We start from the raw sequence: 14,024 nt of genomic DNA, 5'->3' as shown, positions 1-14,024 counted from the left end.
GTTGAAATTTCTACTCCTGATCAAGACAGTATGCCACATTGTATTTACCAGAGCTCAGTTCAGTCATTGCATCGTTTCTGGTCAGGCTGTCAAGCAGTTTACCAGTACTAGTTACCTTCACTTTCGCAAAGAACTTTTTTAACTTTTGTGCATAACAGAGCAGTGCGAATGATCATAGAAAGGTTTTCATAATCAATGAAAACAAAAGTGACCTGTGCAGTCTGAAAATCGAACCCGGGTATCCCGTTGAGCTAACAGGAAAGCTCTGACAGAAGAGATAATGGTTCAGTTGTCATTTTACTCATTGTATTTTTGAGCTGTGTAATGAATTTTTACAGGCAGACGTAGCCATTATCTGCAATACATCATTTTCAACATCAGCTTGATTCAAGCGTTTAACTTGCTTCTGTAAATGTGTTCTAAGTGATTTTCGAAAAACAGTATTTTAAAACTGCATACAGGGTTAACTTTCTCAAACTTCACGAGGTTGGGCTGCCCAGACACTCAGTTGCTAATTTCAAGCCGCTAAGTTGTTTGATAAAATATGTTTAGTGTTTCAAAAGGGTATATTTGTAGCGGAACATATTTGCATTTAAACTTTGACCTAATTATGTAAACTTAACACACTATGAATTATAAACCAGTTCACAAATTAATTTACATGCATTCTGATGAAATTTGAATTAACAACATTTGTTTCTTTTCAAAATTATCCCTAAGTGATTGTCTATTTTGACTCAAACAACAACAAAACGCACTTAAGAGGAGAGCAAAAATTTACTCCAGTTATGCAATAGTAATATTTAACAGGAGACTGCAGTAGGATAGTATGATCTTTAAAAACTTCAGATATCAACTCATTTATTTTCGAAATATATCAAGAAAGAACATTCGCCGATTTTTCAAGGAATGTACTCATGCACTTCCCTTATCAAATGCTCTTATTCACTGTCAAGTTTGACCGGAATTCTTTTCCGTTGATAGCAATAAAACTGTTTTTATTGCCACATGTAGATTGCATTTATGATAAGTCAATAAATGTAAAAAGAAACACCGAGTATGCTACATATTCTTCAGCAAGGGCAAAATTTGAAGAAAAATAAAAGTTGTTAAACTTAGAATGTTTCATAAAATATTACATAGAAAATATTGAACGCACAAGCGTTGTGTTTCATTTTTTAATCATGTCGACCGTGTTTGTAGACAATTTCTACAGCTCCATTAATTGACTGGTCAATTCTTGATATCTGTTTCTTTCTTCTTCATACAGTATTCCGCCAAGACTCCATGCTAAATCAAACATAAAACAAGACTTATGACTGGTATATTTTCCATACCCTTTTAACAATGTAGTACATGATCATGAATTTAAAGCAAGCAACGAAATTTTACCAATATTCGAAAAGTTGCAGCAAATGTAGATTTAATCACTTTCATAATACAAAACAAAATTAAAAAAAAACAACAAGAAAATATCGATTCAAATGTACAGACATATTTATATATCCATATTTACAACAAAAGACTCTGCTTCCGAGATAATAATATTAATTATAATATTGATAATCTTTTTTTAATTTGAAATAACATTTTTGGGTAGCAGTGATGTTTGTGTGCGGGTTGAAAAACAAACAAACATTTATTTTAAGATTATGTTTTTTTTTGTTTTTTTTTGGTTTTTTTTTTTAGATAATGTAAATCAAACAGTTTGATGATTTTATTCATATATAAGAAGGTAAAATGAAAGTAAAGGTTTCTATTTTGCGAATACCTCTAAATTCAAAAAGTTCATCTTTCTATGTTCAAGTACAGTTCATTCAAAATGTTTTCCCGGAACCCAAAATAACATCACCCAAGGGAGTTTTTCTTATTCAATTGTAAGTCAAAGATTTAGCAGAATGAGATTGAGCCATCCATCATACGCTTGAGTTGACTTTATATCGGTGAAAACTTGTATGACGACCTGTTGCTTCTTTATTACATACAGAGATGTCATAATCAGAAATGTAAAAGTAATAACCATTACCGACTGAGGAGCCTTGCATGTCTTTGGCTGCAAAAACATTGTCAATGTCTAGACCAACTGCAGAGAACAACAATGGGATGTAGAGTCCGTCCTGGCAGTTTCTAGAGGCGTACTCTTCAGACATTCCCAACACCGTCGTTGCATGTTCGTAGCTCTGTCAAATTAAAAGTAAATGTAAAGTCAACTTAATATTCAATTTGATGCAAACTTGCTTCTTAATATTCACCATAACTAAAACATACATATATCAGAACTAAACCAAAAGCATTACATTCATAAGAGTGAAATTTTGCTCATTTGTTCGTTATGAAATGACTGACTATTTTAATGTTGATTGACCAATAATTGATGATTAGAATTCTGTAGGATAAAAATATACAAACTCCTTAATCTATAAAACTGACCAACTATTTTATCAACTGCATTCTGAAAGGTTTTATAGACATCCCGTGTGCTTCGTAAGTTATTGAATATTCATTTAAAGTAGATTGAATATGAAATTGGAAACAAATATGGAAAAATGTACACTTGTTCTGCCTTTTACTTTTTCTCCCAAGCGTTTAAACTTTGATGGACTAAAAGTCACTTCAAATAAACTAAACAAAAGCCAAAATGATAAAGCTTCTGATTATGTTGAGTCATGTTGTAAGATAAAAAGCTTATTGTATGTGGAATCATATGTAAAGTTGGAAGTATGTTTGTAAATATTTAAGTATTTCTTTTTTGTTTTTATTTCTTTTCTTTCAAAAATAATCACGGATTTGGTTTTTCAGGCACTTTGGATTCGTGATAACTATTAGAAAGTTAACCCAAACACTTGCTATCGAATGAAGATATATCACGTATCAATACTTACAGAAATCTAATTAATGGGTGAGGGGGCTGTTAAAAAAAAGTCCCAAAAATTTATTTAGCAAAAATGAAAAGGGTTTTTCCTTTTAGTAACTATTACATTTTTTTAACTTTAAAAATATTTTTTTTTTTCCTCGTTTTTATCAAAACAGAAATTTTAAAAATTCACAACAAAAATTTAAAAAGTTTATAAGATTTGTATAAATGGTTTGGTGTTTAAGGTACCTTAGAAATGAATAAATATTTACTTCTTTGGAAACGTCAAATATGAGTTTTGTACCGTTTTTAAAACCTTAAATTATGGTTTTAAAGCATGTTAGATGCTTTTTACCTAAAGAAAATATCCCGTAATGTAAAATTATCTGTAATTAAAGTAGCAAAATGTACACAAAGATGGTTTTTGACTTCCACACAAAACATTTATTTATTCACTTTGAAATGTACTTATTGCCCAAAAGCACTAGAAGAAGATCAAGAAAACAGTTCAGGTAATTGGTAAATGTGAAACTTGCTATAAAACAATACAAAATATAACAAGATTATTAGAAATAAAAATGAAATGATAATAGGCCTTTAAATGGTTAAACATCAAAGCCTTTTCATTTTTCTTTCATGAATGACATAAAGGTCTGCAGTTCTGCTTACATTTGTTTACGTTTTAGATCGAAATATGACATTAATGGCAAACTCATTCAAATTATATAAAACTGTTCTATTTACCAAACCAAACAAAAACAATATTATACCTTTTCACAATATTCCCTGACCGTATTTTGCATCTGTTTAAGATTCAAAATTCCTGGTTTCGTAAGAATGTTGAAGTCTTTCGCTAAGTAGTAAATCAGGCCAAAGGTGAAGAACTTTCGATTTTTGACTGACGGTTGATAGACCTGTCCAATCGAACAAGGTTTTGGAGAACACATGTCGGCCTCGGCTGGTGCCAGGTAATATTTAAGTAAGTCCTCACATAATGATGCATTTCCACCTCCGATCATTGCCACCATCTTATTCCCTAATGTCCCATTTCTTGAATCACCTTAAGTTGAAAATAAATCAAGTCCATATTTATACAATAACTTAAATTTAAATGATGCATCAGAAAAAAAATATCTTAACCACGTGCATTTATGATGATTGGATTTTGAAACGGGGAGGAAACATTTAAAACAAATGCTGCTAAACCAATAAATGAATACTGTATTCCAATTAAGTTAGCGTCTTTCGTGGGTACATATTGTATTCTTGGCTTGCAAGTATAGAGAGAACAAATACGCAATTTTGATACTAGTAATATATATGCCCTCAGCAACGTAATTTTTGCGTAATTCGTGGCCGCTATAATTTCGCGAAAATTCGTCCCCACGAAAACGTCATCCTTATGAAGACGCGAAATTTTGTGATCGCGAAAGTTGCTAAAAGTACAGTAACAGAAAGCCGTACAGTTAAATGTTTATTGAAAATATTTTAAAGATCTACCTTTAAGCATACATGGATTGATGATAACGTTTGCGTGTTTATTTTCTTGTATAAGTAACTCTGTAATTCTTTCAGACATTAAGGTAGCGCCATATGATAAATAGCTGTGGCAATATACTCCATACTCCTTCCCAGCAATCGTAGCCGGCATTTTCCCGGCATAAATGGGATCATCTGGAATGAACGCTATTTGTGCAGATCCTCCACCGAGCTCAATTAATCCTAGACTCTCCGAAGCTGGCCTTATCAAACATGAGTAAAAAATAAGGCAATTAGTGTACAGGTCATAAAACATCTAGTGAAAATCTCTATATACAAATTACCGCTGAATTTAGTTTTGCTTTTACATTATATATTTACCATACCAGTGATTGATTATTAACACTTACATAGCAAAGGGTAAAGGTAAATATTATAAGATAGTGTCAAATGTAGAGAAACGGGAAGTGTTACGAAATATTTGAATTGAAATTATTTAGGAAACCAAGAATATGGGAGAAAAAATAAATATATCTATACACTTGCCAATCAGTGACAAGTGCAAGAAGTAATAAAATAAATCGAAGTGACTAAAGTGCGTGTTTATTATTCTAAACTGACACCGAAACCACAGCTTAAAGCAGAAAATATTGACTCATTAACCTACGATGTCTTACAAAATACTTGATTTATAATGAAATTCATTGTATTCTCTGTTAAATCTACATAATTACACACAGTTTACATACTCAATATACGAACATAAACAACTCCTGTAATTTCAATCCATTACTTTATCAAGTCGATGAATTCACGTAAGATTTGTGTTTGTGAACTAGAGATAGAAGATTTCCGACTTTATTCTCAGTGGAAAACACAAAAAATGACCAACATGATATAATTTGTCTGCCATACTTCCATGTTTGAATAATTCAATCTTCTTATGACAGATAGAATAAATGTGTAAAAATATAATATAATGCTACAAAAACGTATCTTATCCTATCGCAACAAACTGTATGATGCCAGGCATGTTTTTCATGGAATAAAATCATTTTGAAATATTTAAAACATAATAGAAATAGCAAATGATTTTAAAGGTACACATAACAACAAAAACGAACTTATTGAAGCAAATGTAGTACAGACAAAAATCCCTAAAGAAAGCCCAACTAAATTGAACATGTTGCAGATCGGTTTGAGCCAGTCTGCTCGAGGACGGTACTGGAAAGTGCAAGAAATATGATAAACAAGATCTACAAGGAAAAGTGGCGTTCAATGAACGCAATCCCCACATGACTCAGCAAAAAGAACAAGTGGCAGGAGTCAAAGCACTGGCTTAAGCAGAATTCAACATTTAAAATGAACTGACGACATTTTGAATTTCGAAACACCCGAGGATGTGTTCAGATATATGCTTTTTATATGCATCATGCTACATCAAATGCAATCGTCATAGCTTTTCATCAAGCAATATAATAAACAGAATTGTGAAAAATTAACCCTCTAAGGTATTTATTTGCAATTATTTTTACGTGGAAAATAGTGTTTGGTTTACTTGTTTGTATATTAAAATGCATCATTTAGACAGATTTAATATCATTACTTAAACTAGACATTTCAAAGAAGCGCCTGAATGTCATTTTAGGCATTTTCGTTGACATATATTTTGGAAATATTGCAAAATGGGATTATAGTAACTTTCACTCTAAATAAGCAAAGATTATGCTCATTAAAAAAAAGCCTTGTAAAAGATGGCTGACCTGATGACTTTTTTCTTTCTCATTAACGGGAAAAGCCACGGGGCCTAAAGAGAACTAGTTATTACACAATTTTATGGTATCTGAGAGGGATAAAGTTGTAATTTACATCATTAAATTCATAATTTTATTGGCCACATGTTTTCGCAAAACATACGAGGAGTTCTTTCAAAATTGTAAAAAACGCTGTAATTTTCCTTAATGTGTATAAACTAAGAATTGTCTTTAATCTTACTCAACGATTATAACATTTTGTCACTATTTTACCTTTTTGCTGCAAAAAAGTCATTGAGATAATTAACAGTAAGCCATGCAAAAAGGGCTTCTTCTTCTCCTGCAAGTATGTGAGCATTTTCCTCTTCAAACTGGAAAGGATTTTCGTCTATGTTTAGAAGTACTTCCTGCACTGCGGACATTATAGATGATGTGGTCTCTTCGTCCAGAAGCCGGAGTCCTGAAGTAAAAACCATTTCTAATTGTTGCATTTTCACATTTTTTCGAGATCTTCTTATGAATATTCGTTTCCTTTAAAGACACGTTATGCTTCAATATCTATTAAAACTTTTCCTCTTTAGAAAGGACAATCAAGCGTTTTACAACATTCAAATAATGAATTTAGAAAATTTTAAATAAAGAAAGTAGCGTTGGATGTAGCATTTTTTGTCATAAAAGTTGTAAAATATAAACGAAGTAGTATTTTGACTTCCAAACGAAATACCAAATAAATATGTAATAACTTTACTTATAGCCAAAAGGCAACAGAAGCAAAATATGGTTAGGTAACTGTCCAAGGGAACTATTACACCACACCAGAAAAAAAAGCTTTTGAGAATTATAATTAAAAGCATTTCTCTTGGGTATAATGGGCTTTTAAAATACTTCAGTGTTGTAAATATGGAAGATGTTGCATTTGCGAGTATAAACGAATAATTTTGTTCATACTGAAATACAATATCTCATCGGTTTTATCTTACCAAACTGGGAACAAATGCATTTAAAAAACATTTAATAACACCAATCATATTAACTCTGCACCGCCCAATACACAGCGTTGGTTATCACATGAAATTTGTTTACGTTACAAATGGGTCAACGCTAATGGTTTTTGCTAATATTTCGTTCTTGAATATTAAACATAATCCATGTTCCAGGTAATTCCATTGCTGAATCTAATGGTATATAACCTTACATTGTAACTTTTTTTACTTTTCCCGTTATTCTTTTTTTTTTTAAATGTTCTATTTGTCAAAAATTATGTAAATATGCGTCGCAAAATTATGCAATCATATTAATATCAGGAACAGTACAAGAGCTACATTGGAAAAATATATCCTGTTGGAATTGGCACATATTTATCTGGAACATGGTAAATGTAAATTATTCAGTTAATAAAATATATAAGGAAAAACCCAGAATACCATAATGTGAATTCGTTTAAACACAAAATTGATAAAGTCCAAAATCATTAAGTTTCGTCAGCTTTTTTTTTATATGTAAATGAAATTATAGTAATAGAACGCTCCTAAAATAATTGTCAGCACTCGTGATAGAAGTAAATTTTCCAAAGGCAATGAACCTAAGAAACCTTCTGAAGAGGTTTTCAACACTCATTACTCGTAAATAACATCCGATCACAGATCCCGTATTTGATAGCCGTTAACAAATTGCTTAATCAAGTAACACATGCGTAAAGTAAACGAAATACGTTTAATTATAGCTGAATCCCTCAAGACCAAAGTTCAGGAACGTTTTCTTAATGATTGCTTTTCATCTTAGCTTCCTATGAATAGAGTCTGTCTTCATTTTCCTTCTTTTATTTTAAAGAAAAATACAGTCCGACGTTTCATCTTCTATGGTAAACATATATACATGTTTATTTTTTAAGGCGCCGATTCCGACACAGGATCCTAAATAACATGAGACAAACAAAGATCACTGAACAGAAACAAGGTAGTTGGTTTGGTTGTTTGTTTGGTTGGGTTTTACGTAACACCGACACAGTACAGGTCGACGTTTAACTGAAAGAGGACGACCTCAGGTGCTCTTCCGTGCATTATTTCAGGCACAAACGGTAGACCCGACGACGTTCCGTAAGTTATCTTGATAGCTTCCTCACAAAAAAAGAATCCAAAGTCCCTGTCGTGATTAGAACCAAATGCAGTGAGTGGCAATGTGATTGAAGTCAACGACCTTAACCACTCGGTCACGGACGCCCCCAAGGTAGTTGATACTTGAGACCTTAATATAGCAAATGGCAGTTATAACACGTAAGCACAGTGGTTAAGTCTTATACGAAAGTGAATAAGACGCATGCTTTACTGCGGAATGACACAATGCAATATTTATGCAAGTCGTCAATAATATTACATGTACATAAAACATCCGCATCGGATTAACACTTCGAATACGTTTTAAAGTTATTGCGTAAAACGTTGTTATTTACTGAAAAAAGCGACCATTTAACATGCTAGTGAAACAGGATTCGCAAAACAATTAAGACAAACTAATCTGGCAATCACTCGACCTATATACGAGTATTCACTACTCTATATAGAACAGTAGCGGATTTAAGTACTTGAACCAATTTGCTTCCGACATTTATGCTTTTGACGTATCATATTTCTAAATACTACATCGTCATTTAGCTTATATGATGTGGCAAGAGATCTAAACAGAGAAATTGTAAACAAGCTATATTACAAAAATGATAATGTTTGCTTTCTTTGATAGTCTTCAGCACTTATATTTTTACTGTAACTGTAGATAAATTCAGCTCATTGTATAAACTGCGTACTTTGAAATTTAGAAATTATTATTTTTTCATTCTTTTTCTTTGAGTACATGTCATAAAACATACAATCAGTTTTGGTTCATTTAGAGATCAAAACACAGACCCATTAATACGGGTTATGAGCTAGATTTAATTGACTACTTTCACAATATTTTCTTAAGCTTGTTTCATATGTATTTCCACAAATGCTGCATGTATGTTTTTAAAAGTTTAACACGGTTGTGCTTGTAGAATTTGCTGCACTGATTAGATGTTTTTGTAAACAAATAATTAGTAACAGTATTAAAATCTTAGTTACGTGGTACTATTGAATTAACAGAATGACTGCAATTTGCATAATTATGTAAAAGTATAATGCATAAACAGTAAGTGATAATGTATTAACTTAAACTTCAATTAATCCTCGGAGTTAAAGTTGAATTATTCAGAGTTTAAGTTAAGGATTATTTTCAGATTAGATTTTATATTTCATTTCAATATTATAACTTTAATAAATCGTACACAAAGTGACATTTTAACCAGATTTTACGGTCTCATGTTTTCATGTCCTTGCATATATATTAAACATGATCTTTAAGTTTTTATAAATTTTACCTAATAAGGATCTCATCCTAAAATAACAAAAAAGAAATTTGAAATCATCTGCATGCGTGTGATGCATGTTAAATATTTTTGGGCTAGAATGAAATAAATCTATCTCTTCACCCAATAAAATTCTCATTTGAAGAACATGTTGCTTGGATAAGGAATTCAAAAATCCACCTCTCTGTGTATCCTAGCATCGAGTTTCAGAAAAAAATGCATCATGATTTCCACAAAGCCAATCTCCGCTGTTGTAATTAATCGTAAAATCGTTCTTAAAAGTGAGCATAAAGCGAATACAATTGCACCCTAAAATCATAAAATAGAACTTAAAAATAAATCAGACTTTTCTAAACGCAAAATAGTCTTAAATTAAATATTGATTTGTAATGGCTTTTAGAATTTCGGTTAAAACTTTAGGATCATAATATGGATGAATTTTAATAATGCCGACGTTGAATTTTTTTTCATGTTTTCCTCCAATTATACACAATTAACGTTTTAAAAGCACAAGTTTAACATGAAAATTTGTAATCATACTAATGAAACGTTAAGTTTACTGGAAATTTTTTGGGTAAAAGGGTATTATTTTTAAAATAATAAAATTTTCCAAATTTATAAAAAAGAACAAAATTTTGGTAGGGAAAACCCCTTGGGTTTCCTTTGGAAAATTTTAAATGATTTACTTTATTTAGTATTTTTAAACCCCTAAATTTTACAAAAAAATTTTTTTAAAATTATTTTACAAACAGTTTTGCAGTTAAATTTGTTTATAAATATTTTAGTTTTTTAAAAATCTTAAAATGTGATATTATAAAAATGTACCTTTATAAAATGAATGATGCCCGTGGAAATAGCCTTTCTCAATTTTCCAAACAGGCCCCCCATAAATTTTTAAAAATTTAAAAACATACATGTTTTGAAAACCTTAATTTAGTGCTCACTCGACCTTTTGCGATGCAAATATCAGTGGTAAAATCATCAGAATTGCGTATTTATAAGCAATAAAATAATCACAATTCCATTGTAAATACAAGCAATAAAATCATCCCATTTGAAAATCACCACAATTATATTGCAAATATAAGCAATAATTTCATCACAATTCAAAATCATCACAATTCGAATGCAATTATTAGTTATCAAATCACCACACTCTCTTATTAAATGGTTATTATATAAATCGGTTGATGAAAAGATGTGTTTGTGTAGAAACAGTTTGGTATACAAAATATTATATCTAGAACTTTCAAACAGAAATTGCGTGCGCAGAAATTGCACCGTTTCAAACGTATTTACCACAAGAACCTGACAGTATTTGAAATACTGCCTTGCATTATTGAAATTGAAACACAGTAATCTACAAATACAATCTAAATTTATGTGCATATATGCTGACTTTAGTCGAATAAAACAATATACATTTGTATCATTAAGTAATAAAAGAAAATTGAAATTGTCTGAAATTGTCTAGCACTGCGAAATCTGTATTTTGCCTAAAAGGTTAAATCTAATAATTTGAATCTTCGTGTCATATGTAACTCCTGCAAGGGATATTGATAACATAATAATATACTGTAAATTGATGGGTTGATTTTAAATTGCAGATCGTTTTTTGTTTAACCGAATTGTATTGTAATATTAAAATTTTGAAAATTGATGAGTATTTTTTTGTGTGAAAATGAGTTGTTTTGCAACTGTTTACACAATTGCCTTTGCCTAAATCGGTTCATAAAATGAATTTTTTTTTTCAAAATTCACGCTTCACTTTCTCATTTTTGTTACCAAAATGTGGTACAAAAATGTAAATTAATAAATCTGACTTGTTCCAATATTTATTCAGATGTGTACATTAAAGCGTGGTCATGTAATAAACATGTTTTTATTTCTTAGACAAAGATAAATCATAATGCTGCAACGTTACTTTTAAAAAACTCATAAAACGAAGAAAATAAACAATTACAACAGATAAATTAGCATTTTGGTCACACTCATTTTTTTTTAAAAATGTTATAAAATGTTTTTTTATTTAATTTTGTCTGTCGGATATCACCACGATAGCAGATTTCTATTATGACTTCGTGCTTTATGTGTATTTATTTATTCATAATGAAGATAAATCAACATGATTTATATTAATTAAATAACAAATGAGGTATACTCTCATTATTTGTAGTAAATTACTCACAAAAAACTATATACAATTCTGAAACAGCTTTTACATGAGATGCAAAATGTCAGTCATAAAGCATTTATTTTATACAAATTTAGATTAGATTCTAAGGAAATCCATTTAAGGGCCTTGATGGTTAATTAAAATGTAACAAAGGTTTATAGAGGCGTTCATTTCGTTATAAAAGAATCTGTTTTTTAATATTTTTAAAAATTTATTTATATTTTTTGTAAATCTGATACGCATATTAAAATAGAAGCAAAATTAATTAAAATAGTATTTCTACGTGCAAACTTTTTTTTCCTTCATAGAAGTTTAAATCAGGAAATGCAATTGACCTTCCCAAATGTTTATCACTTAATAGGCGTATAAAACACTTATTGTATGTAATGGGCAGCTCATTTTTGTTACAGTTTAAAACTTACATTTGTTTTAAATTAAAGTATTATTTATAAAAAAAGATTAACTATTTTGATACATATTGCTTGCGTTTTGGTAACCATTTGTCGTAAAACTGAACTATCTTTTTATTAATTACCTGCTGTTGCCATGAAGTAAAGCGGAGTGGACGACCATAACTCTTCTACAAGTTCGACCTTTAAAATTGCTAAAATATTCCTGATGTATACTGAAATCTCATCCGCATCTTCATGGAAAGAACTTATGCCTGGTTTTACTTTTTTGTAGAAATATTCATCAAACTTCGGTACACTTTCTATGGTATCCTCCCAGGTGTATATTCTGAGTTTTGTACTGCTGCTTCCTGCGTCAAGTATGATACCAAATTTCCTATTGTCCACACCCGAAAGCGGCAAGGCGGCTACCTCATTAACAACAAATATTACAAATATAAACGATAATAAATAGTTCCTTAAATTTGCGCTGATCATTATGATGTTTAGTTGACAAAACTGTTTAATATATCAAGATGTTGCAAGATACAATGTTTTCCAATATTTGACACTTTATTCCAGAGCGCCTATAAGCAACGCTTTCGTCCTTCCGTTTCTAGCGAACACTAAACACTTTCAATAAGAATAAGGCTTTATCTAATACATAGCGTGTGGGATGTGAGTAGGGCTTCTAGCGTTCGTTTTCTCTTGATGTTTTCCTTAATTGATGACATCCGCTACAAAAATATGTTAAGAGTCATTTCCGCTAAATGTGCCAGCTGGATTTTGTACAGCCATAATATCAAATTTACAGTGCAATACTTCAACTGTTTGTAAAGAGAGATTTTTGTTAAAAAAATGAGTGCAATAGAAAGCGCAAAACACGGCATAAAAGCCGTTCAAATGAATATTCTTATAAACCAAAGGTGCATTTAGCAAATGCGAACACTTTTCAATGTGTATCTGATGATAATTATAGACGATTATTTTGATGAACCAAAAGGCACGGATGTATCAATAATGATTTTATTAGTACATATATATACGTACGCTGTCTTAGAAGAGCTCTCTCGTTTAAAGTACAACACTAACTTTCACAATTATGACATAATAGTAATTCGTAAAAGTTATTCAGTAGTATTGTACATGTAGCTTGTGTTTCAAACCTACATGTGGGTTTAAACCCCGGCAGGGGCAAGCCATTGTTTCGTTGAGCAAGAAACTTTATACTTATTGCTAAGTACTTGTTGGTTCCAGAGACGATTCGAGAGTGTTACAATTATAATGCATACCTTCCAATACAATCGAGCTGAAATACATTCGTATATACTAACTTACACATTTCCACGACTACAACAGCATTAATATATACATTTCATATATTAAAATATGCATTTCTTCAATTCTGAAAGGGGTTAACATTATTGCATTTCCTACATTAGACTTTGAGAAAAAATGTTTGATACTGATATAAATGAGACAAAGATCCAACTCAGATAAATATCATTCGATTCCTTAAACCAGCATTACGGTAAGCTCCGTACAAAGAATTGCATTTTTATACGAATTGTTTTTTTTAACTTATAAATTGCTGGCTATAAAAAAAAATACTTTAAATGCTACGCATCGAAACAATGCTTTTCAACAATAAACTTGATATAATGGTGGATCATAAGATTTATAATAATTGGATCATTAATTACATAAGTAAAGTTAAGAAGCTTGTACATCATCGACAATTGTTAAAATATAGTTTTAGGAAAGGAGGACAAAATATAATATTCAAATTGAAACATTGTTTGCACCTTCTTATATGATGAAATTGAAACAAAATATTGACTTTAGAGAAGCACATAAGGTACTTTATTTAAAGCTTCAAGGTTTTGTTTTTTTTTGTTTTGTTTTTTTATAAACTACAACTTTAAAAAAACAAAGATTATTATCAGTCAGGCGCGTAAAATTTATTAAAGTGCTTGCACGAATAGCCAGATGT

At 30.7% G+C, this 14,024-nt stretch overlaps 1 protein-coding gene across 1 annotated transcript; it reads right to left on the bottom strand.

Annotated features, from left to right (window-relative positions):
* Nucleotides 1–758: 758 nt before the first annotated feature.
* LOC132755232 (ectonucleoside triphosphate diphosphohydrolase 1-like) lies at nucleotides 759–12,710 on the bottom strand. The gene is made up of 6 exons (XM_060746053.1): nucleotides 12,178–12,710; nucleotides 6,361–6,547; nucleotides 4,355–4,596; nucleotides 3,625–3,914; nucleotides 2,027–2,180; nucleotides 759–1,290 (listed from the first exon to the last, which is right to left on the bottom strand). Exons 1-6 carry the CDS (start codon nucleotides 12,527–12,529, stop codon nucleotides 1,211–1,213), a joined length of 1,305 nt encoding a protein of 434 aa, XP_060602036.1. The 5' UTR covers nucleotides 12,530–12,710; the 3' UTR covers nucleotides 759–1,210.
* Between the last annotated feature and the right edge of the window lie 1,314 nt (nucleotides 12,711–14,024).

Source organism: Ruditapes philippinarum, unplaced genomic scaffold, assembly GCF_026571515.1.
Source record: "Ruditapes philippinarum isolate M1 unplaced genomic scaffold, ASM2657151v2 ctg3363_1_1_1_1, whole genome shotgun sequence".
Taxonomy (NCBI): domain Eukaryota; kingdom Metazoa; phylum Mollusca; class Bivalvia; order Venerida; family Veneridae; genus Ruditapes; species Ruditapes philippinarum.
Note: the sequence above shows the minus strand (reverse complement) of the source record. Positions and strands in the feature narration are given on the sequence as shown.

What these genes read in the sequence shown, in the direction of transcription:
- LOC132755232 (XM_060746053.1), bottom strand. Translation starts at nt 12,529, where the DNA reads ATGATCAGCGCAAATTTAAGGAACTATTTATTATCGTTTATATTTGTA. An exon ending in GACTTTTTTGCAGCAAAAAG is followed by an intron (nt 4,597 to 6,360) that starts GTAAAATAGTGA and finishes ATGTTTGATAAG; the next exon opens with GCCAGCTTCGGAGAGTCTAG. An exon ending in CATGCAAGGCTCCTCAGTCG is followed by an intron (nt 1,291 to 2,026) that starts GTAATGGTTATT and finishes TGTTTGATTTAG; the next exon opens with CATGGAGTCTTGGCGGAATA.